Below are 26079 nucleotides of genomic sequence, written 5' to 3' on the forward strand. Positions count from 1 at the left end.
TTAATTACAATACTGCAGCTGTAGGAAATCTGAAATAAAATTAATGCTCCAGTCTTCCAGCCAATGACAGAACTTCCTTTTGTCCTTTCCCAATTCACCCTTTTTTAAAACCTATTACATTTCCCTGACCCTACGCTCATCCCTGGAGCATCTCGACACCAAGGACTCCTATGTCAGACTCCTATGCATTGACTACAGCTCCGCCTTCAACACCATAATCCCAGCCAAGCTCATAGCAAAGTTCCAAAACCGAGGACTTGGCTCCTCCCTCTGCAACTGAATCCTCGACTTTCTGACCCACAGACCACAATCAGTAAGGATAAATAACAACACCTCCCCGTGATAGTCCTCAATGCTGGGGCACCGCAAGGCTGCGTACTTAGCCCCCTACTATACTCCCTGTACACACACGACTGTGTGGCAAAATTTGGTTCCAACTCCACCTACAAGTTTGCTGACGACACGACCATAGTAAGTCGGATCTCGAATAACGACGAGACAGAATACAGGAGGGAGATAGAGAACCTAGTGGAGTGGTGTAGCGACAACAATCTCTCCCTCAATGCCAGCAAAACGAAAGAGCTGGACATTGACTTCATGAAGCAAAGTACTGTACACACCCCTGTCTGCATCAAAGGGGCCAAGGTGGAGATGGTTAACAGCTTCAAATTCCAAGAGGTGCATATCAACAAAAATCTGTCCTGGTCTACCCACGTGACGTTACCACCAAGAAAGCACAACAGTGTCTATACTTCCTCAGGAAACTAAGGAAATTCGGCATGTCCACACTGACTTTTACAAACTTTTACAGATGCACCATAGAAAGCATCCTATCGGGCTGCATCACAGCCTGGTATGGCAACTGCTCGTCCCAGGACTGCAAGAAACTTCAGAGAGTCGTGAACACCGCCCAGTCCACCACACGAACCTGCCTCCCATCCATTGACTCTATTTACTCCTTCCACGCCTGGGGAAAGTGGACAGCATTATCAAAGATCCCTCCCACCCGGCTTACTCACTCTTCCAACTTCTTCCATCGGGCAGGAGATACAGAAGTCTGAGAACACGCACAAACAGATTCAGAAACAGCTTCTTCCCCGCTGTTACCAGGCTCCTAAACGACCCTCTTATGGACGGACCTCATTAACACTATATCCCTGTATGCTTCACCCAATGCCGGTGCTTATGTAGTTACATTGTGTACCTTGTGTTGCCCTATTATGTATTTTCTTTTTATTTTATTTTATTTTCATGTACTTAATGATCTGTTTGAGCTGCTCACAGAAAAATACTTTTCACTGTACCTCGGTACACGTGACAATAAACAAATCCAATCCAAAGATGTGCGGCTTGGATGGATTGGTCATGCTAAATTGTCCTTAGTGTCCAAAGGTTGGATTGGATTGGATTTGTTTATTGTCACGTGTACCGAGGGACTGTGAAAAGTATTTTTCTGCGAGCAGCTCAACAGATCATTAAGTACATGAGAAGAAAAGGGAATAAAAGAAAATGCATAATAGGGCAACACAACATATACAATGTAACTACATAAGCACTGGCATCGGATGAAGCATACAGGGTGTAGTGTTAATGAGCTCAGTCCATAAGAGGGTCATTTAGTAGTCTGGTGACAGTGGGGAAGAAGCTGTTTTTGAGTCTGTTCGTGCGTGTTCTCAGACTTCTGTATCTCCTGCCCGATGGAAGAAGTTGGAAGAGTGAGTAAGCCGGGTGGGAGGGATCTTTGATTATGCTGCCCGCTTTCCCCAGGCAGAGGGAGGTGTAGATGGAGTCAATGGATGGGAGGCAGGTTAGTGTGATGGACTGGGCGGTGTTCACGACTCTCTGAAGTTTCTTGCGGTCCTGGGCCGAGCAGTTGCCATACCAGGCTGTGATGCAGCCCGATAGGATGCTTTCTATGGTGCATCTGTAAAAATTGGTAAGGGTTAATGTGGACATGCCGAATTTCCTTAGTTTCCTGAGGAAGTATAGGCGCTGTTGTGCTTTCTTGGTGGTAGCGTCGACGTGGGTGGACCAGGGCAGATTTTTGGAGATGTGATCCCCTAGGTGGGTTGTGGGCTTCAGTAGGGTGAGCTTTCAGGGGCCGGTGTGGACTCGATGGGCTGAATGACGACACGACCATAGTTGTAAATTCTATGATTCTCTCCACGGATGCGGCTTGCCTGCTGAGAACGTTCAACTATTTCTGTTTTTATTTACAAGATGCCGGAGTTAGTTGTAGTCGGTGTGATGATTAGATGCAAATTGAATCAATTCATTTCTAATCTGTATAAATGCACAATAAAGGTTGAAGTTAAATGAAAATTCTGACAATTCAGACATCAGTTATCTTGCTGATGAAACTCCTTTCACAAAACAGCAGCTTTAACATCGCAAAATGTCACAAGGTGCTCAACAAGAATACCAATAAAAATATTCTTGACATCACAAACCACAGAAGGAAATATTATGTCAGGTGACCAAAAGCTTGATCTAAAAGATAGGTTTTAAGGAGTGTCCTAAAGTTGGAGAAAGATGTAGAACTCAGCAGCGGGATTGTTCGACTGGCAACGGAGTGATTAAAATCGGAGAGCAGGACTTTGGGTGAGCTATTTGGGTGAGAATTTACAATCATAGAATTTACAGTGCAGAAGGAGGCCATTCGGCCCATCAAGTCTGCACCGGCCCTTGGAGCCCCATGCCTCCACCCTATCCCCTTTATCCCCGTAACCACACCAAACCTCTTTTGAACACTAGGGGCAATTTAGAATGGCCAATCCACCTAACCTCCACATCTTTGGACTGTGGGAGGAAACCGGAGCACCCGGAGAAAACCCACGCAGACACGGGGAGAACGTGCAGACTCCGCACAGACAGTGACCCAAGCCGGAATCGAACCTGGGACCCTGGAGCTGTGAAGCAATTGTGCTATCCACAATGCTACTCTGCTGCCCTAATATAGGGTGTGAAAAAAAGGCCACGGAATTGTGATGAGGGTACATACAAATTTAACATTCATGGGAACACGAGGAAGCCTTTCAGCCACTGAAGCAAGCTCCACCTTGGCTGAACTGTGTCATCATTCAATCGACCTTCCTTCAACCTTTAACAGCCTTGTATAACAAAACTCTACCAAGCTCAATTCTTTAAATTTTCAACCGCCCTTGCTTCAACAGGATTTTATAGAAGAACATGCCAAACCTTCACCTTCCATAGTTTGAATAAGTGCTTCCTGAGATTCCAGAGAATATACACCACCATAAAAGGTCTTTCAGCCATACAGTTCCATGCTGGAATTTGTGCTCCACTTGAGTCTTGTCGTATCTTTCCACTTCTAACTCTATGAGTATTACGCTCTATTTCCATCTCCTCAAATATCCACCTAACCTCCTGTTAAATAAATATCTCAAACACTCCATCTTAATAAATTCTACACTGTCACCACCAATGTTCCCTTTAAGATGCAGTTGATGTGTGTGGCTGTTTTTTTAGTGCATGGTCCCTATTTATTATTTTGGGCGACTGCGCGCACACATTATTTATCCCATGCCAAGGCCTCCGGGTACATTGTAACCACCCACCCAGGTAGCTGAGCGGGAACACTGTCCACATTCTCTGGGTAAAGAAGTTTCCTCTGAATTTACTGTTTATTTTACATTGATGCCCTCCAGTTTTGCTCTTCCTCACAACTTTATCATAACCTTTCATAATTTTAAACACTTCTACTGGATCAGGGGATTTTCACAGTAATTTCATTGCAGTGTTAATGTAAACCTATTTGTGACAATAATAAAGATGATTATCATAGAATTTACAGTGCAGAAGGAGGCCATTCGGCCCATCGAGTCTGCACCGGCTCTTGGAAAGAGCACCCTACCCAAAGTCAACACCACCACCCTATCCCCATAACCCAGTAACCCCACCCAACACTAAGGGCAATTTTGGACACTAAGGGCAATTTATCATGGCCAATCCACCTAACCTGCACATCTTTGGACTGTGGGAGGAAACCGGAGCACCCGGAGGAAACCCACGCAGACACGGGGAGGATGTGCAGACTCCGCACAGACAGTGACCCAAGCCGGAATCGAACCTGGGACCCTGGAGCTGTGAAGCAATTGTGCTATCCACAATGCTACCGTGCTGCCCCCAATTATATTTATTATTATTATATATTATTATTATACCCCTCAGCCTTCTCTTTTCAAAAGAAAGGACCCAAGTTGTTCATCATTCCTGGTCGGTATAACCCCACATTTCTGGTAACGTATCTGTTTAATAATATAGCAATCAAAACTGTAAACTGTAAACAGCACTCCAAGTGCGCTCTAAATAAGGTTCGATACAAGTTTAGCATAACTTCTCCATTTTCTAAAAAATAAATTTAGAGTGCCCAATTCATTTCTTTTCCAATTAAGGGGCAAGTTAATATGACCAATCCACCTATCATGCACACCTCTGGGTTGTGGGGGCGAAACCCACGCAAACACGGGTAGAATGTGCAAACTCCACACGGACCGTGACCCAGAGCCGGGATCGAACCCGGGACCTCGGTGCCATGAGGCAGCAGTGCTACCACTGCGCCACCGTGCTGCCTAACTTCTCCATTTTTGATTCTCTTCAATATTAGCTCCAGCAATTGCCTTATTAACCTGCATCGCTACTTTGTGATTTGTGTATTTATACTTCCAGATCCCTTTCCTCTTCTACATCATTTAGTTTCTTATTTTCCAATGAATGATCTTATTTTCCTCACCAAAATGTAATACCTAATAATTGTCTGTGCTGAAACCCATTTACCCATTCTTCAAGTTTATAATAATAATCTATTGTCACAAGTAGGCTTACATTAACACTGCAATGAAACTACTGTGAAAATCCCCTCGTCGCCACACTACGGCGCCTGTTCGGGTACACAGAGGGAGAATTTGGAATGTCCAATTTACCTAACAGCACGTCTTTCGGGACTTGTGGGAGGAAACCGGAGCACCCGGAGGAAACCCACGCAGACACTTGGCGAACGTGCAGACTCCGCACAGACAGTGACCCAAGCCGGGAATCGAACCTGGGACCCTGGAGCTGTGAAGCAACAGTGCTAACCACTGTGCTACCGTGCCACCCATTAATGGTGGCGGAGGATTTTCCAGCTGTTTTCACCAGCAGGATCTTCCGGTCCTGCCCACGGCGTGGGGAAGGTGATCCATTCAATGGGAAATCCCGTCGACAGCGACAGGACCAGAGGACCCTGCCGCCAGGGAACATCGGGCAACCTCCCGCCTCCCAGAATCACACCGCAGAGGGCTCGGAAAAATCCCCCCAATATCTCGTGTCAATCCTTGCTGTCCTCTTCAGTATCAACTACACCCTCCAACTCAGTGTCAACTGTAAATTTAGAAATTGTGTTTTTGATTCCAAAATTTAAATCGTTAATGTAAATTGTAGACAACAGAACTTCCAGAACTGATTCATGTGGAACCCCCCCTTTTCACCTTCTATCACAGCGAATAATTACCCTTTCTGCCTACTCTCAGCTTTTGTCTTGAAGCCTGAACAGCCCAAATCAACCTGGTGCAAATGAGTGAAAAGTTATATACAGATGAGTTGGCATACGTTTAAATTAAAAGTGTGGACAGGTGTTAAGATGCACAACAATTAGAAGGCAGTATTCAGGTGTGGGCAACTTTCATTCAATTACGACAGTTTAATCTAGCATGCACTACTAGTGTAGCTGTCATTAAATGTTTCCAATGTATTGCAGTGGAGATTACATTCCCTCAAGAGTGCAAAAGCCCACGAGGAGGCAACACTGTGGTGTCAACAGTGTCACCCGTGTCCTTTGCATGAATAAATCTCGAGGGCAGAGGCGTGGCTGGGTGGCTCAGATAGGAGCTAAGGCCATCTTAAAAACTATATGGATTCTGTTGTAAGCGCATTCATATTGTGGATAACCTTGGTTTTTGCTGCAGGCTGATTGACTTGGACAAATCAAAAATGCAATGTCACCATAGCCAGCCTTCTCAATTGAAGAGGTTGTGAATGCATATCTGCACTAACTGCGTCTTTCTTTAAAGTTTCATTCATGAGCAACTGGGTACATGCAAATCAAGGGCAGTGGCCACTAATTTCAACATGCAATACAGGATCAGCAATACCTAGAGCTAATCAATTACAAAATTACTTCTATAAATGGAAAAATAGCACGGCTGCCTACATGTGCTCTGTATATTTGATCATGCTGTGGATGCAAGACTAAGCTTGTGCTGATATCATTAAAAGAATATAAAATGTTAAACATTTTTTTGCGTTGTATCACTGTGCAGGACGAAGACGAAAGCCTGGTTTTTGACTTACTGTGGCGGTTCCAGATACAGGCTGCACATTGGCAATTGTGCCACTCTGTTCCCCAAGAGTCTGACTGGATGCGTAGATATTCAGAGTATGGTCTGGGGCAGGCGTCTGGCTTGTGTAGTCCTGAGTGTGTGGAACAGTGTATTCTGTTGGAATCCCATTCTGAGGAGGAGGAGGAGGGGGAGGGAATGGAACGGTGGCGTACGGCTGTACCATAGCGTCTGGGGTGGCTGCTGGCTCCTGGCTACCCTAAGAAAGATGAATGAAAAATGACATTTGAGGAACGTTTCTCATGACATTCTTGGACAGGGTTTAAACGTGCAGCATTCAATGACCTGACTGACACGTTCACATTTAGACACCAGTAACAATCCTGCAAGAAATATTCTCTCCAAACAACTGAAGCAAAACACCTAATTTATCAGACCAGAAAATTGAGAAATTACCAGGAAGTTTAGAAATAATGATTTGTTTCCAGCACAAGCTAAAGAGAGAAAGAAAAATTGCAAATACCGAAAAACTGAGATTCAGGAAAATACTGAAATACAGGAGTCAGTATCTGCAGAGAATCAACAGCTTCATATCTCCAGGACAAAGGACGCCACCTGAAACCTTAGCCTGTCTTCCTCTTTCCAGATGCTGACACTTGTGCATTCCTGGCATTTTCTATTTTCGTTCCTTTGCAGAAGATATTCTCAAAGAGTTAGATTATTTAAATCTGAACATACCAGAGGCCAGATAGAATGAATCAAGCAATTTTCAAACACTTGATTTTGAAATACAAAGCGATAATACAAAGAATTAATAGAATGTTAGGGCAGCACGGTGGCGCAGTGGTTAGCATTGCTGCCTCACGGCGCTGAGGACCCGAGTTCAAATCCCAGCCCTGGGTCACTGTCAGTGTGGAGTTTGCACATTCACCCCGTGTCTGCGTGGGTTTCACCCCCACAACCCAAAGATGTGCAGGGTAGGTGGATTGACCACGCTAAATTGCCCCTTAATTGGAAACAAAATTGGGTACTCTAAATTTAAAAAGAAATAGCATGTTACAACAAGCTTTCGCTCTGTTAGAGTCTCAGATTAGCGATACAGAATTGTTACTTTCACTACAGACATTTTCTGTTGTACTCAACGTTAGTGCACTCCAGCTCTATAACACAATGTATGTAAAGTGCTCAGAGGGCACCAAAATCATTGCACACTAGCGTCTTCCAAATGGCATCATTTAAAAAAAAAAAAAAAATTTAAGAGTACCCAATTCATTTTTTCCAATTAAGGGGCAATTTAGCGTGGCCAATCCACCTACCCTGCACATCTTTGGGTTGTGGGGGCGAGACCCACGCTGACACGGGGAGAATGTGCAAACTCCACACGGACAGTGACCCAGAGCCGGGATCGAACCTGGGACCTCGGCGCCCTGAGGCAGCAGTGCTAGCCACTGCGCCACCATGCTGCCACCTTCCAAATGGCATCATACAGAATTGTGTCCAAATTACAGCAGTGTATTACTCTGGTATGAAAAAAAATAATGGTGGTTAGGAAAGCAGTGATTTTCAAACGGTTGTGGGGTCCCCAGTAAACATCGGCCCATTCTCACGTAGTAGCAGCAGTAATTGCAGTTTTAAAACCTGTGTTCGAGAATCTGACTGATGAAAATTGCATAAATATTTGGCAGAATTCTCCATTTCAGAGGCTAAGTGCTGACACCGGGACTGAATTGTATGAGGGCTACAGGCCCAAAGGTGGTGCTGGTCCAGGAGCGATGACATCCGGCAGACAGGCAGCCCATTTGGAGCTGCTCGCTCCAGAGGACAGCCACCAAAGGGGACCCAGGTCAGGGGGCAGGGATCACAGCAAGCTGCCTCCCCTTCCAATGTACTACCTGGGACCAACCAAGATGGAAGATTAGGCACGCAAGGCTCGAAAGTCAAGTTGGCAGGGGTGAAGCACATAGCTGGTGAAGCTGTAGCCTGCTTCAGTGCTCTGTCTGAAGGGTTTGAGGGTGGGCTGGGCCGGGTGCAGAGGGTGTGCTGGGTGGGGGGTGTGGGGAGTGGGCATTGGAGCTGGGCAGGGCAAGGGTCCCCAGGGCAGTCAGGGGCTATCCCTGGTGACGCCCGCCAGAGGCGGTAGGGGGTGGGGCTAGATATGTGAGGGGCGGCCTGGCCATGGCATGGGCATCTCTGCACTGGCCTGTGACCTCCGGATAGGCGTCATCAGCCACGATGGCAGCGCATAAGCCCAGTCACCCAATAGTCAATCCTTCACCCAGGGGAAGCGCCTTGAAGGTGTCGAGTACAGTCAAGTGCGCTAGAATGAAGGTGCTGTGCACGCTGCTCGGGTATCAGGTGCAGACGTGCATCTTGTGGTCACACACCAACTGCACGTTCATGGGGTGATACCACTTACGGTTTGTGAAGTGCTCCCCCTCACGTGGCGGTGCTTGTCGGGGGACAAGCGGTGAATCCTGTTGCTCGGGCAACCTGGTGGCCTCAGTCCACATTCAGGCTGATGTATTGTGCCACCCAGGCATACAGGGCCTCCATGACGGAAAAATTAGACCCTATAAACACTAATAGAACTCCATCACATCACATTAAACATTGCCCACCCAGCACAACATAACATTGCCCATATCCAACACACAATGGTTCCCTGGAGAGCTCAGTCAATATGAAAAATCCAACCAAACATTCTCTAAAGGAAGAGGTTGGTCTCCATCAAGAACGCAGTTGGTGAACAGTATTCATCCATAACAGAAGATGGAATTATTCTATTCTTAAAAAGGAATGAATTACTCAGCATGGATGCATATATGTGACAAATGGGAATGTCTAATTTTACTGAAATGTTTGATAAATCAGAGGAAAAACAGAAGATGGTGTCTATATATATCACACACACACAGATACATACAAGACGCTACTTGACAAAGGACTCATTAAAAATTATGGCGGATATTTTCTGAATTTTTGGAGAGTGCCTGGGGACAGAACACAGCTTTTCAAAACAGCTATTTTTCAAATTGTCAGCATTAAGGTGATGTTGAGTCTCAGATCTGTACCAAGAGTTCTTAATTGAAATGGAAGTTTCTTGCTATTATTCTAATATGATTACATAATATGATTAGGAACTACACACCTATCTATACATAATACCTGGAGTGTCACATCACTCATTCTGCACTCAAATTTTTGAATCAAACTAATAACATACAAGTCCTGAGCACATGATATGGCCTGAGAAATAAATGTTGGAGCTCCATCAAATGAGAATCTAAAAGTTTGATTATTCTGAACTTCTGGGAAGCACACGAGACACTTACCAGATAAGAACATATAACAAATTGTGGGGAAAATGTAAGAGGATTGACAAGTTAGCAAGCAGAAAGGGCAGGTAGGCGGCAAATGCAGTTCAATGCAAAGAAATATTAAGCTGTACATTCCGGGACAAACAACAGTGAAATTAAGTACACTCAACGCTAACATTCTTAGTGAGGAATAAAGAGATCTAGGAATTAAAATTCATTAACTTTTATAGTGGGAAGGCAGGTAGAAAAGACTCTTAAAAAGTAAATCGAATTTTGGGTTAAAAGGGGTTATAGAAGCAAAAAATGAAACCAGAAAGACCAAAATAATGGCATAAAGGCAGGCAAATTAAAAAGAATTGGAAAATAAATTAATAAGCAGCAGCTAAAAGGTTGGTCGAAGAAAGGTTAGGGCTGATTAAAGATGAAAAGGGAAATATAATGACGGCATTAAATGCTTCTGACTTTAGAGTGTATGGTAATATGAAGAAAACGGGTATAAAGGAAGGAAGGAGAGCAATGAGCATCAAGCAAGGAAGGCGAGCTGCAAAATTGGTGGAACTCTAAATTTAAAAAAATTTAAAATGTGGAAAATCAAGATAATAGCGGAGGCTTGGACCACAATCTCTGATACATCCTGGTCTCGGAAAGTTACACCTAAAGACTTTAAGGCTACCAATGTGAAGCCTCTGATCAAAAAGAGGAGTTCAGCCAGGCAGCTGCAGACTAATCAAGCGTGTATCAGTAATAGGTAGCTTCAACAAGCCATAACAAAGGACAAAAGATGAACATGTTATGGTTATCCAATGTAAAGTTTAGTGAAGTTTCACTGTACTTTTTCCATAGCTGAAATATATTTCCTATAAACCAGTACCCAGAGTATTTTAGCCATGGTCTAATGAATGTCTTGAACACATTCAACATCATGTTCTTGCTTTTGTAATCAATGCTTCTGTATGTCTTGCTGCTGGAATGCCCTATTTTCATGAGGTCTTTCCAATCACCAGTATCAGTGAGTTCTCACAATTGTACATTAACATTGCAGCTGGTTGGACTTCCAGTGAACCAGAGACACTAGAACAGGTTTCACACAATATAAAAGAAATTAAAATTTTTGTAGGTTTACACTACCGCTCTGTCTTTTGATAGCAACATGAGCAGTTTAGCGTCTTTTTGTGAGTTAACTGAATTAATTTTCTCTAGTGGCTGCTACTTAAGAGAGATTCACAGTCCGATCATTAAATAAAGAACAGGACAGGGCAGCACGGTGGCGCAGTGGTTAGCACTGCAGTCTCACGGCGCCGAGGTCCCAGGTTCGATCCCGGCTCTGGGTCACTGTCCGTGTGGAGTCTGGTAAGAAGTCTTGCAACACCAGGTTAAAGTCTAACAGGTTTGTTTCAAACACTAGCTTTTGGAGCACTGCTCCTTCCTCAGGCGAATAGGTGTGCAGTTTGCACATTCTCCCAGTGTTTGCGTGGGTTTCGCCCCACATGTGCAGGGTAGGTGGATTGAACACACTAAATTGCCCCTTAACTGGAAAAAATGAATTGGGTACTCTAAATTTATTTTTTTAAAAGAACAGGACAATAAGCAGCCGGAAGCAGACAATGTGACCAGTCGCTGATACTCCATTCAACTCAGGCATCGTATTAACCACAACCACCCGTAAACAAGGGATCAATTCTTTCTCTCTCTCTCTGCCTGTCCTGGGAAGGGAGGTGGGAGTGATGAAGTCTTTACACAAAAGGACAAGATGCCTTAATCACAGTCATCATTCCTTTACAAAGATGAAATAGGCTTGAAGCACATGTAGAACCTTACTGAGAGTTTTCACTCCCAACCTGATTGTACAAGATTAGATACTGCCGATTCGAATATCCAATAAATAATTACCAAGCCCATCATAAAAGTGCAACTGAATTTTCTGATGCCAACAAGTACCATGCCCAAAGTTGACAAATGTTAAGCAGAATTCCAGAATGCCATCTTTTATTTACCCTCATTACATTCACATTTTGGAATTGCCAGTGTCCGTCTGCAACGTTTTGCCGAATTATTTTCTTAATCAGAGTTAATGGAACAGACGGGGCAGCACGGTGGCGCAGTGGTTAGCACTGCTGCCCCACGGCGCCGAGGTCCCAGGTTCGATCCCGGCTCTGGGTCACTGTCCGTGTGGAGTTTGCACATTCTCCCCGTGTTTGCGTGGGTCTCACCCCCACAACCCAAAGATGTGCAGGGTAGGTGTATTGGCCACGCTAAATTGCCCCTTAATTGGGAAAGAAAATGACGTCCCGATTTCTCGTTTCACTGAGAGTTCTGGCGAGCAGAGCTTCTCAGTTCAGAAAACGGGGCCCGACTGCGCATTCCACGCCGAGACCCTCGATCTACCCCAAGTGACGTTTAATATTGTTGTTGTTCTCGGCACTGCGAGCACCGGGGAAACACGCAGCTAAACATGCTCGCTGTGGGAATTTGTTCCCATTTAGTTAAATCACGCCCATAATCTAGGCTGTTCCTTTAACAAAGAATGGAGGAGCAGTTCAAATGTTAGAGGCGCTGTTTTTCAGGTGGTACTCTTTGAATTGGAACACTCATCTTTCCAATGTCCTATTTGCCAACATTTTAGAACCAAAGAATGGTTACAGCAAAGGACAACATTTGGCCCATCATGTTTCCCACTCTCTGCGAGAGCAATGCAGCTAGTCACACTCCCCTGCCTTAATATCCCCAAAGCCCTGAAAACCTCGTCTCTCCAGAAAATTACAGCATTCAATTGCCTTTTGAAAGCCACAGTTAAATCTGCCTCCATCACACTTTCACAGTGCATTCCAGATCCTAACCACTCTGTTTAGTTTTTCCACGTGTCACCTCTAGTTATTTTGCCAGTCAATTGAAATCTGATTCCTCTGGTTCTCACCCCGCATCAATGGAAACAGTCTGCATCTATTCTGTAAGACCCCTCCTGATTGTGAACATCTGTGTAAAATCTCCTCTCTTTTCTACAGAAAACAGTCCCCAGCTTCTTCAATTAATCCTACTAACTAAAGTCTCTCATCCCTGGAGCTATTCGCCCAAATCTGATCTGCACCGCTGCTAAAATCTTTACATCCTTTCTAAAATGCAGTGCCCAGAAGTAGACACATTACCCCAGTTCAGGCTGCACCAGTGTTTTATTAAGGTTCACTCAAACCTTCTTGTTTCTGCCTTCGATCAAAACAAAACTCATTAAACGGTTAATCATTTTTTCCAATTTTATAGGAACTTGATAAGGAAAATGTTGCTGTCTTGACCGCACTTCAACAGTAATTCATTGGCTCTGAAATATTTTGTGATGTCCTGAAATATATATAGATAAAAGATTACATAAATACAAGTAATTTCCCCCCTTCGGGCTCAGTATAGTGAGACGTGTAATAGCTTTGCTCCCACTCGGCCTCTGAACCAAAATGCTGCTTCAGTCAGTCAGCACTTCAGCTGGGGAACTGCAGAGCGCACCTGAAATTTCCTCACTTCCCGCTCAAAATGAAAAAACACTTCAGGTTTATACAAATGCGACTGACTGTCAAAAAGAGTTTCCCATCGCTTATGGTAATCCTGAAAATAAACAGTTGGACCGTCATAAACCACAAACCCACGTTCGCTGTGTGCCTGGTGTTTTGGAATACCCAGTTCCCCTCCGGACTGTTAAATGTGTCGTGCCAGCTGAATGAGTCAGCACTTACATCCCAACTCAAACCAGCACCACCACACAAAGCACACTGATGCACAGACCTGGTTCAATGTCAAATCTCAATTTTTTAAATTTGCAGACTTGATTCAAATCATCTTTTATATTGTCATTTGCCTGCACTCCTCTGTCGGCTGTTGGCGGCCTGGAGGTAGACTTAGAAAATTACAGTCTATTCATCAACTACAATATAAATCTCGGAGAGGGCTGTATGAAGTTGCTGTTGCTTCTTTCACAATTGGTATAAAGGAGAGTGCTTTGAAATAGTCTTAACAGAAAATTGTCGACAATAATAGCAACAATTGTGTTTAGTGCTGTTTCAGAGACTGCACATCTGAAGTTTGGGGCTAATAAGGGACAGACACTTGAAAATTAAAGATAATGCAGAAACCTCATTTACATTGCACAATTCTCTCGAACAGTCACTAAATGTTCATCAGGAGTGGGACTGTCATTCCAGGGTCCAGGAGCCTGGAACCAATTGTGGTGCCTTCTCGGCCAACGAGCTTCAATTTATTAGCTCCGCACAGACCAGGAGTCAAATCTCAACTAGGTTCCTTAAAAGCTCAGTGTCACACAAGGCGAGGCATGCTCGAACCTGGCTCTGGGTCACTGTCCGTGTGGAGTTTGCACATTCTCCCCGTGTTTGCGTGGGTTTCGCCCCCACAACCCAAAGATGTGCAGGGTAGGTGGATTGGTCACACTAAATTGCCCCTTAATTGGAAAAAATGAATTGGGTACACTAAATTTAAAAATAACACAAGGTGAGACATTTTCCTTTTCAGTCATACGGGAAAAGAGCACATTTTAATTACAAAGTACTGAAATTCAGAGTTCGATTATCACCATAATGGGATTGATACATCAAATAGTTATTATGTTTTCGTGCTGTTCGATCTTATCACCCTACTTCTTTCTAGAAAACAAAAAGGGACGGTCAATAGAGAATTAAAAGTGCTATATTTAAATGCGCGCAGTGTACGGAACAAGGTAGATGAACTTGTGGCCCAGATTGTGACTGGCAGGTATGATGTGGTAGGCATCACAGAGACATGGTTGCAGGGGGTTCAGGACTGGCATTTAAACATCCAGGGATTCATAACCTATCGAAAAGAGAGGTGGGCAGAGGGGGCGGGGTTGCCTTGTTAATTAGGAATGAAATTAAATCAATAGCACTAAACGACATAGGGTCAGATGATGTGGAGTCTGTGTGGGTAGAGTTGAGGAACCACAAAGGCAAAAAAACCATAATGGGAGTTATGGACAGGCCTCCTAACAGTGGTCAGGACCGGGGGCACAAAATGCACCACAAAATAGAAAGTGCATGTCAGAAAGGTAAGGTCACAGTGATCATGGGGGACTTCAATATGCAGGTGGACTGGGTAAATAATGCTGCCAGTGAACCCAAGGAAAGGTAATTCATTGAATGTTTACACAAGGGCTTTTTTGAACAGCTTGTGATGGAGCCCACGAGGGAACAGGCCATTCTGGATTTAGTGTTATGTAATGAGCCAGACTTGATTAAAGATCTTCAAGTAAGGGAACACTTAGGAGGCAGTGATCATAATATGGTAGAATTCAATCTCCAATTTGAAAGAAAGAAGGTAGAATCAGATGTAAAGGTGTTACAGTTAAATAAAGGTAACTACAGGGGCATGAGGGAGGAACTGACGAAAATCGACTGGGAGCAGAGCCTAGTGGGAAAGACAGTTGAACAGCAATGGCAGGAGTTTCTGGGAGTAATTGAGGACATAGTACAGAGGTTCATCCCAAAGAAAAGAAAGGTGATCAGAGGGGGGATTAGGCAGCCATGGCTGACAAAGGAAGTTAGGGAATGCATCAAAGCAAAAGAGAAAACCTATAATGTGGCAAAGAGTAGTGGGAAGTCAGAAGATTGGCAAGTCTACAAAAACAAACAGAGGATAACAAAGAGAGAAATAAGGAAAGAGAGGATCAAATATGAAGGTAGGCTAGCCAGTAACATTAGGAATGATAGCAAAAGTTTCTTTAAATACATTAAAAACAAACGGGAGGCAAAAGTAGACATTGGGCCGCTCCAAAATGACGCTGGTAATCTAGTGATGGGAGACAAGGAAATAGCTGAGGAACTAAAGAAGTACTTTGCGTCAGTCTTCACAGTAGAAGACATGAGTAATATCCCAACAATTCAGGAGAGTCAGGGGGCAGAGTTGAATATGGTAGCCATCACAAAGGAGAAAGTGCTAGAGAAACTAAGAGGTCTAAAAACTGATAAATCTCCAGGCCCAGATGGGCTACATCCTAGAGTTCTAAAGGAGGTAGCTGAAAAAATAGTGGAGGCGTTAGTTATGATCTTTCAAAAATCACTGGAGTCAGAGAAAGTCCCAGACGATTGGAAAATCGCTGTTGTAACCCCCCTGTTCAAGAAGGGAACAAAGAAAAAGATGGAAAATTATAGGCCACTTAGCCTAACCTCGGTTGTTGGCAAGATTCTAGAATCCATTGTTAAGGATGAGATTTCTAAATTCTTGGAAGTGCAGGGTCGGATTAGGACAAGTCAGCATGGATTTAGTAAGGGGAGGTCGTGCCTGACAAACCTGTTAAGAGTTCTTTGAAGAGATAACAAATAGGTTAGACCAAGGAGAGCCAATGGATGTTATCTATCTTGACTTCCAAAAGGCCTTTGATAAGGTACCTCACGGGAGACTGCTGAGTAAAATAAGGGCCCATGGTATTCAAGGCAAGGTACTAACATGGGTTGACGATTGGCTGTCAGGTAGAAGGCAGAGAGTTGGGATAAAAGGTTCTTTTTCGGAATGGCGACCGGTGACGAGTGGTGTCCCGCAGGGTTCAGTGTTGGGGCCACAGCTGTTCTCTTTATATATTAACGATCTAGATGACGGGACTGGGGGCATTCTGGCTAAGTTTGCCGATGATACAAAGATAGGTGGAGGGGCAGGTAGTATGGAGGTGGTGGGGAGGCTGCAGAAAGATTTAGACAGTTTAGGAGAGTGGTCCAAGAAATGGCTGATGAAATTCAACGTGGGCAAGTGCGAGGTCTTGCACTTTGGAAAAAAGAATAGAGGCATGGACTATTTTCTAAACGGTGACAAAATTCATAATGCTGAAGTGCAAAGGGACTTGGGAGTCCTGGTCCAGGATTCTCTAAAGGTAAACTTGCAGGTTGAGTCCGTAATTAAGAAAGCAAATGCAATGTTGTCATTTATCTCAAGAGGCTTGGAATATAAAAGCAGGGATGTACCTCTGAAGCTTTATAAAGCATTAGTTAGGCCCCATTTAGAATACTGTGAGCAATTGTGGGCCCCACACCTCAGGAAGGACATACTGGCACTGGAGCGGGTCCAGCGGAGATTCACACGGATGATCCCAGGAATGGTAGGCCTAACATACGATGAACGTCTGAGGATCCTGGGATTATATTCATTGGAGTTTAGGAGGTTGAGGGGAGATCTAATAGAAACTTACAAGATAATGAATGGCTTAGATAGGGTGGACGTAGGGAAGTTGTTTCCATTAGCAGGGGGGACTAGGACCCGGGGACACAGCCTTAGAATAAAAGGGAGTCACTTTAGAACAGAGATGAGGAGAAATTTCTTCAGCCAGAGAGTGGTGGGTCTGTGGAATTCATTGCCACAGAGGGCGGTGGAGGCCGGGACGTTGAGTGTCTTTAAGACAGAAGTTGATAAATTCTTGATTTCTCGAGGAATTAAGGGCTATGGAGAGAGAGCGGGTAAATGGAGTTGAAATCAGCCATGATTGAATGGTGGAGTGGACTCGATGGGCCGAATGGCCTTACTTTCGCTCCTAGGTCTTATAGGCAGTTGTGGAGTGGGTTGAAAAAGAGAAACAGGAAATGGCTATGCATCATAGGGTAGTGGGTGCCTGGAACTCGCTACCGGAGGTGGTGGTGGAAGCAGGGACGATAGTGACATTTAAGGGGCATCTTGACAAATATATGAATAGGATGGGAATAGAGGGATACGGACCCAGGAAGTGTAGAAGATTGTAGTTTAGTCGGGCAGCATGGTCGGCACGGGCTTGGAGGGCCTGTTCCTGTGCTGTACATTTCTTTGTTCTTTGTTCTATCATACTCTGCATTTTGCTGTCCATTAACATTTCATCTTGGCTTACATCAGCCATGCTCTATGATGCTGATTTTTCTCAGAATTGTGTTCCATTGCCATGAGGTACGCAATCTGTTTGCCAAAACTAAACTAACATGGACTTCCGGTTGCGGCGATGCCCAGCTAAGCCGCACGTTTCGGCGGCTCCAGCTCCAACGGACCTTCGGGCTCTTTTAAGAGCCCCAACAGGAAATTTTTGGGCGACGCAACCCGGTGTGGGGTGAGTGAATAGGGAGTCCCCCCCCAATGAAAGAGGAAAATATTGGCGGCGGAGGATGCAGCGCGAGGAATCGTCGACGAAAGGGACAGAAAGGGAGAAGACACAAGATGGCGGCGGAGAAAGCCCAGGCGACATGGGGGCGCGAGCAAGACAAATTTCTGAGACGGTGTGTGGAGCTACTAAAGAGGGAGGTGCTGACCCTGATGCTACAGGCAATTGAGGGGCTCAAGGAGGCACAAAGGACCCAGGAGACAGAGCTCCGCGTGGTGGAGCAGAAGGTGACGGAAAATGAGGACGAGATCCTGGTCCTGGCGGTCAAAACACAGACGCACGAGGCACTCCATAAAAAGTGCATTGAAAGGATTGAGGCCCTAGAAAACAGAGCGCGAAGGAAGAACCTTCGGATACTGGGTCTCCCTGAGGGAGTGGAAGGAGCGGACTGTGGAGCTTATGTAAGTACGATGCTAAGCTCATTGATGGGAGCTGAGGCCCCTACGGGCCCCTTGGAGGTGGAGTGGGCACATCGGATCCCGGCGAGAAGACCAAAAGCGGGAGAACCACCCAGGGCGACAATCGTGCGATTTCACCGGCTTAAAGATAGAGAAGAGGTCCTGAGATGGGCTAAAAAGGTGCGGAGTAGCAGATGGGAGAATGCAGTGGTACGGGTGTACCAGGATTGGAGTGCGGAGGTGGCGAGAAGGAGGGCGAGTTTTAACCGAGCCAAGGAGGTGTTACACAAAAAGGTGAAGTTCGGGATGCTGCAGCCGGCACGACTATGGGCCACGTACCAGGAGAGACATCATTATTTCGATACGGCGGAAGAAGCATGGACCTTTATTAAAGAGGAGAAATTGGATCGGAACTGAGGGACTGATACTGTAGGGAATGTTATTGTTATGGTTGATGTAAAAAGAGAAGTAAATTGGGATGGGGGGGAAGACACTAGGAAATGTGGGCGCCGGTGAGGGGGGAAAGAAGGGACATAGGCAGAGAATGAGGAATGGGAGGGGGAGAGGAAAGGGAGCTGTGCCACAAGAGGCGGGTCAGATAAAGGGATGTTCCCGCGCCAGAAAGATTATGGCGGGAAGACAGGCGCAAGGCGGATGGGAGTTCCCCACACGGGGGGGGGGTCAAGGAGTGAGCAGGAGTAGCCGGGGTCAGTTGAAGTCAGCTGACTTGCGGAAGTAATATGGGGGGAGCAATCATGCTAGAAAGAGATCTAGCGGGGGAGACGACAACTGGGTTGCTGCTGCGGAAATCAAAGAGGAAATGGCTAAAGAGTGGGTGGACGGGGATGGAATGCGACGCCTGGGGAGCGAGTGGGAGCGCGGAGGCGGGATATGGGACTGGCCTAGAGAAGGTGATGGCTAGTCGACACGGGAGGGGGGCAGGTAGCCCCCTAGTGAGGCTGATCACGTGGAACGTGAGAGGCCTGAACGGACCGATTAAAAGGGCCCGAGTGCTCGCACACTTGAAAGGACTAAGGGCAGACGTGGCTATGCTCCAAGAGACGCACCTGAAGGTGGCGGACCAAGTTAGGTTAAGGAAAGGATGGGTGGGACAGGTGTTCCACTCAGGACTAGATGCAAAGAATAGAGGGGTGGCCTTATTGGTGGGGAAACGGGTAGCATTTGAAGCAAAGAACATCGTAGCAGATAGCGGAGGTAAATATGTAATGGTGAGTGGCAGGCTGGAGGGAATGGAGGTCGTGTTGGTTAATGTATATGCCCCGAATTGGGACGATGCGGGATTTATGAGACGGATGTTGGGTCGTATACCGGACCTGGAGGTAGGAAACTTGATATTGGGAGGGGACTTCAATACCGTGCTGGACCCAGGGCTAGATAGATCCAGATCAAAGACCGGAAGAAGGCCGGCAGCGGCCAAGGTGCTCAAGGGGTTTATGGACCAAATGGGGGGAGTGGATCCATGGCGATTTCTTAGACCGAGGGCCAGGGAGTTCTCCATCTTCTCCCATGTCCATAAAGTGTACTCCCGGATAGATTTTTTTGTTCTGGGAAGGTCGTTGATCTCAAGGGTGGAAGAAGCTGAGTATTCAGCCATAGCGGTTTCGGACCATGCCCCACACTGGGTGGACCTGGAACTAGGAGAGGAAAGGGAGCAGAGAGCACTCTGGCGATTAGATGTGGGATTGATGGTGGACGAGGGAGTGTGTGGAAGAGTGCGGGGGTGTATTGAGAGATACCTGGAGGTCAATGACGACAGGGAGGTCCGTGTGGGAGTGGTATGGGAAGCACTAAAAGCGGTGGTCAGAGGAGAGCTGATCTCCATTGGGGCCCACAAAGAGAAAACAGAGGCCAGGGAAAGGGAAAGATTACTGGGGGAGATTTTAAGGGTGGACAGGGAATTTGCAGAGACCCCGGAGGAGGAGCTGTACAGGGAGAGGAGACGACTCCAGACCGAGTTTGACCTCCTGACCACCAGAAAGGCGGAGGTACTGTGGAGGAAGGCACAGGGGAGGAGGTATGAATATGGGGAAAAGGCTAGTCGCCTGCTGGCTCATCAGTTGCGAAAGAGGACAGCGGCGAGGGAGATAGGGGGAATTAGAGACGAAAAGGGAGCCACGGTGCGAAGAGCAGGGAAGATAAACGAGGTGTTCAAGACCTTTTATGAGGGACTGTATAGGTCCCAACCCCCAGAGGGAGAGGAGGGGATGCGGCAGTTCTGGATCAATTGAGGTTCCCGAGGGTGGAGGAGCAGGAGGTGGAAGGCCTGGGGGCACCGATTGGGGTGGACGAGGTTATTAAGGGGCTGGGGAACATGCAAGCAGGGAAGGCTCCGGGACCAGACGGGTTCCCGGTGGAATTTTATAGAAAATACGTGGACTTGCTGGCCCTGTTGTTGGTGAGGACGTTCAATGAGGCCAGGGAAGGAGGGACTTTACCCCCGACAATGTCGGAGGCGACGATATCGCTAATTTTGAAAAGGGATAAAGATCCGTTGCAGTGCGGGTCCTATAGACCTATTTCATTATTGAATGTGGACGCCAAATTGCTGGCAAAGGTACTGGCATCGAGGATAGAGGACTGTGTCCCGGGGGTGGTGCGCGAAGACCAGACAGGGTTCGTAAAGGGGAGACAACAGAATGTCAACGTGCAACGACTATTAGGGGTGATAATGATGCCCCCAGTGGAGGGGGAGGCAGAGATAGTGGCGGTAATGGATGCAGAGAAGGCATTTGATAGGGTGGAGTGGGAGTATTTATGGGAGGTGTTAAGGAGGTTTGGGTTCGGGAACGGGTTTATTAGCTGGGTCAAACTTCTTTATGGGGCCCCAACAGCAAGTGTAGTCACGGATCGGCAAAGATCGGAGTATTTCCGATTATATAGGGGAACAAGACAGGGATGCCCGCTGTCTCCACTGTTGTTCGCGTTGGCAATTGAACCTCTGGCCATGGCGTTGAGAGACTCCAGGAAATGGAGAGGGGTGATTAGAGGGGGAGAAGAACACCGAGTCTCGCTATACGCGGATGACCTACTGTTGTATGTGGCGGACCCAGCGGGGGGGATGATAGAGGTTATGCAGATGTTGAGGGAGTTCGGAGATTTCTCGGGATACAGGCTTAACATGGGGAAGAGTGAACTATTTGTGATACACCCAAGGGACCAGAGTAGAGAGATAGAAGGCCTGCCTCTAAGGAAAGTGGAAAGAAACTTCCGATACCTGGGGATTCAGATCGCTAGGAGCTGGGGAACCTTACACAGACTTAATCTGACACGATTGGTAGAACAAATGGAGGAGGACTTCAAGAGGTGGGACATGCAGCCTCTGTCGTTGGCGGGCAGAGTGCAGGCAATTAAGATGATGGTCCTCCCGAGGTTCTTATTTGTATTTCAATATCTCCCTATACTAATCACTAAGACCTTTTTTTAAAAAATAGACAGGAGCATCACGAGCTTCGTGTGGGCAGGGAAAGTCCCGAGGGTAAGGAGGGGGTTCCTGCAACGTAGCAGGGACAGAGGAGGATTGGCGCTACCGAATTTTGGCGACTATTATTGGGCCGCCAATGTGGCGATGATTCGTAATTGGATGATGGAGGGAGAGGGAGCGGCGTGGAAAAGACTGGAGAGAAAGTCCTGTAAAGGGACGAGCTTAGAGGCGCTGGTGACGGCGCCGCTACCGCTCTCACCAAAAAAGTTTACCACGAACCCGGTGGTGGCGGCAACATTGAATATCTGGGGACAATGGAGGCGAGAGAGGTGTGCGGGGAGCCCTGGTGCGGTCCCCAATCAGGAACAACCATAGGTTTGCCCCAGGAAGAATGGATGGAGGATTTCAGAGCTGGCACCAGTTGGGAATTAGGAGGGTGGGAGATTTATTTATAGAGGGGACGTTTGCGAGCTTGGGAGCATTGGAGGAAAAGTATAAGTTGCCCCGGGGAAACTTCCTTAGATATATGCAGGTGAGGGCGTTCACAAGACAACAGGTGAGGGAATTTCCGCTGCTCCCGGCACAGGGGATCCAGGACAGAGTGCTTTCGGGGGTGTGGGTCGGAGAGGGCAAGGTGTCAGAAATATACCGAGAGATGAGGGAGGAGGGGGAGGAGTTGGTGGGCGAATTAAAAGGAAAGTGGGAAGAAGAGCTAGGGGAGGAGATAGAGGAGGGTATGTGGGCTGATGCCCTAAGCAGGGTAAATTCCTCTTCCTCATGCGCCAGGCTTAGCCGGATTCAATTCAAGGTGCTACATAGAGCACACATAACGGGAGAAAGACTGAGCAGGTTCTTTGGAGTGGAGGACAAGTGTGGGAGGTGCGGCGGAAGCCCGGCAAACCACGCACATATGTTTTGGGCGTGCCCGGCACTGGAGGGGTATTGGAAGGGAGTGACGGGAGTGATTTCTAAGGTGGTGAAGGCCCGGGTCAAACCAGGCTGGGGGCTAGCTCTATTTGGAGTTGCGGATGAGCCGGGAGTGCAGGAGGCGAAAGAGGCCGACGTTGTGGCCTTTGCGTCCCTCGTAGCCCGGCGCAGGATCCTACTCATGTGGAAGGAGGCGAAACCCCCCGGACTGGAGGCCTGAGTAAACGATATGGCGGGGTTCATAAAACTGGAGCGGATAAAGTTTGCCCTGAGAGGATCGGCTCAAGGGTTCACCAGGCGGTGGCAGCCATTCCTCGACTACCTAGGGGAACGTTAGAGGGGAGACAGATGACCAGCAGCAGCAACCCAGGGGGAGGGGGGGGGGGTGGAAGTTTTAGTTTATGTTAAATGATTAGATTACCATGTTGATTAGCCATTTGTTTATTGTTAAACTTTCTTTACTGTTATGTTTGATCTGTAAAGGGAAAAAATTTTGATCGAAAAAAGTTCAATAAAATATATTTTTTAATAAAAAACTAAACTAACATAGCTTAGACATCTTCGTGGTAATTGGTACTGGATTTCTATTCGACTGAGGTTGGAACCCTTTCTCAAAAAATGTACTTTAAGATATCGCTAACATTCAAGGAAGCAATAAAATGTTTAATACGGATAGAGTTAACTGCATAAAGAGCTCCAGAAGCAATGGTAAAGAAATTCACAAATTTGCCAAAAGCAGTCACTAATGAAAAACACATTTCAGTCTGCGTCATGCACAACTTTCCACTGCTGCAGCCGACTCACTCCCAAGATGTCTGGTGCCCTCATTACTAACGCGCTAAATCTGCTCTGTGCAAAATTTAATTTTACAGATATCAGCAATCTTTGCACTAACTATTTTGTTAGTGGATGTTTCGATTTCATTAATGGTAATGCCTGCTGTATTATATTCCACCTTCTCCTCCTAACTAGGATTTCAGATTTCCTTACCCATACTATTTTACCGCACATTACTGGGTGCACCAGAAAAGAATTGCTTTGGCAGCCAGGCCATTACAGTAATTCTTTTCAAAAATAAATTTAGAGTACCCAATTCATTTGTTTTCTAATTAAGGGACAATTTAACATGGCCAATCCACCTACCCTGCACATCTATGGGTTGTGGGGGGCGAGACCCTTGCAGACACGGGGAGAATGTGCAAGTGCCACACCATAAGGCCACAAGGCATAGGAGCACAATTAGGCCACTCGGCCCATCGAGTCTGCTCCGCCATTCGATCATGGCTGATATTTTCTCATCCCCATTCTCCTGCCTTCTCCCCATAACCCCTGATCCCCTTATTGATCAAGATCCTATCTATCTCTGTCTTTAAAAAAATTATTTTTAGTATCCCCAATTCATTTTTTCCAATTAAGGGGCAATTTAGCGTGGCCAATCCACCTACCCTGCACATCTTTGGGTTGTGGGGGAGAAATCCACGCAAACACGGGGAGAATGTGCAAACTCCACGCGGACCATGACCCAGGGCTGGGATCGAACCCGAGACCTCGGCGCCGTGAGGCAGCAGTGCTAGCCACTGCACCACCGTGCTGCCCCATCTATCTCTGTCTTAAAGACACTCAGTGATTTGGCCTTCACATACCTTCTGCGGCAAAGAGTTCCACAGATTCATCACCCTAGTGCAGCATAGTGGTGCAGTGAGTTAGCCCTGCTGCCTCACGGCGCTGAGGTCCCAGGTTCGATCCCGGCTCTGGGTCACTGTCTGTGTGGAGTTTGCACATTCCCCCCGTTTTTGCGTGGGTCTCACACCCACAACCCAAAGGTGTGCAGGGTAGGTGGATTGGACACACTAAATTGCCCCTTAATTGGAAAAAATGAATTGGGTACACTAAAAAAATTTTTTTAAGATTCACCACCCTATGACTAGAAAATCCTCCTCATCTCTGTTTTAAAGGATGGTCCCTTTAGTCTGAGATGGTGTCCTCTGGTTCCTGTTTTTCCTACAAGTGGGAACATCCTCTCCACGTCCACTCTATCCAGGCCTCGCAGTGTCCTGTAAGTTTCAATAAGATCCCCCGTCATCCTTCTAAACTCCACACAGACAGTGGCCTGGGATGGGATCGAACCTGGGACGTCGGCGCCGTGAGGCAGCAGTGCTAACCACTGAGCCACCGTGCTAGAGAGCACTACATTAATTTAAAATAAAAAATTTTGAGTACCCAATTATTTTTTTTTCCAATTAAGGGGCAATTTATTCTTTTTTTTTAAAAAATTTGTTTTTTACAATTAGGGGGCAATTTAGCGTGGCCAATCCACCTAACCTGCACATCTTTTGGATTGTGAGGGTGAGACCCACGCAGACACGGGGAGAATGTGTAAACTCCACACGGACAGTGATCCAGGGCCGGGATTCAAACCCGGGTTCTCAGCGCCGTAGGCATCAGTGCTAACCACTGTACCACCATGCCGCCCGCATTAAGGGGCAATTTAACGTGGCCAATCCACCTAACCTGCACATCTTTGGGGTGAAAGCCACGCAGACACAGGGACACTACAGTTATTCTAAACCTCTGGAAAAAAAAAATCAATGTTCCCAGGAAAAAAAGCGTATCAAACTCGCCAAAACAAAGTTATTCAGAGTTCCGCAATTCCCAAATAGCCCATTTTAATATGAGCACTAGGAATCTAGAATAAAAGGGTGGAGCTAGGAAGAAAATTAGAGACACATTAATCTGAAATATTTAGTTTTGTATTCAGAATACTGCTACATTCAGACAAGGCCTGCATCCTGCTTCCAACAGTGTTTCAGTTTGGAAAGTATCTGATCATTGATCACAGTCTAATAAACACCGCTTGTGTAAGTCCTCCTTCTCACCATCCCCAGACCAGAGGAGGTTACTCAAGAAGCTGCTGCCAGCCCTCTGCCAAGGTGGCACTGGGACGTAATGAGCTATGGTAGTGACCAAAGGCTCTCATGTTTTTGGTTTTCTCTACCTGGAAGCTGGAACAAAAAGCACCCCACTCCTTAAAAGATTAATAAGTAGACCACAAAAAAAATACAAACCTGCGTCCTACCAGCAGGGCTGCGGTACTTTTGTCCCATTTAACCAGGGGTTCAGAGAACCTAATACTAGGACAATGCCAGCAGCGCGGGCAATTACGGAATGTGGCGACTAGGGGCTTTTCACAGTAACTTCATTGAAGTCTACTTATGATAATAAGCGATTATTATTATTATACCCTGGTTCAAACCTGACTCATTCACTCCAGTGCAAGTTCTGGATAGTAACGAGGAGAGGGCGAGGAATTCTCGGGCCAATGGCAACAGCTCTGAGCTCACCAGAGAGTAGGAATCAACCCTGGAACCTTCCAGGATAGTCTGTCTCAGCGATGCACCATATAATGTAGTTCCCCATTGAGTCTCTTAGAGATGAAGGAGAAGATTAATATTTAATAATCTTACCTTTCCTACTCTGGTACACATACTTCAATAGATCATGTAATTCAATTGCAGTTCAATCCTATCAAAAGGAGGAACAT

General features: G+C 46.3%; 1 protein-coding gene across 1 annotated transcript in view; it reads right to left on the reverse strand.

Annotated features, from left to right (window-relative positions):
- Positions 1–26079, reverse strand: part of LOC140404097 (RNA binding protein fox-1 homolog 1-like) — a 385076-nt gene that overhangs the window by 86514 nt on the left and 272483 nt on the right. Inside the window, exon 4 of the mRNA XM_072492499.1 lies at positions 6349–6594. Coding sequence (XP_072348600.1) covers positions 6349–6594 — 246 coding nt within the window. The remainder of the gene's footprint in view (positions 1–6348; positions 6595–26079) is intronic.

Source organism: Scyliorhinus torazame, chromosome 29, assembly GCF_047496885.1.
Source record: "Scyliorhinus torazame isolate Kashiwa2021f chromosome 29, sScyTor2.1, whole genome shotgun sequence".
Lineage (NCBI taxonomy): Eukaryota > Metazoa > Chordata > Chondrichthyes > Carcharhiniformes > Scyliorhinidae > Scyliorhinus > Scyliorhinus torazame.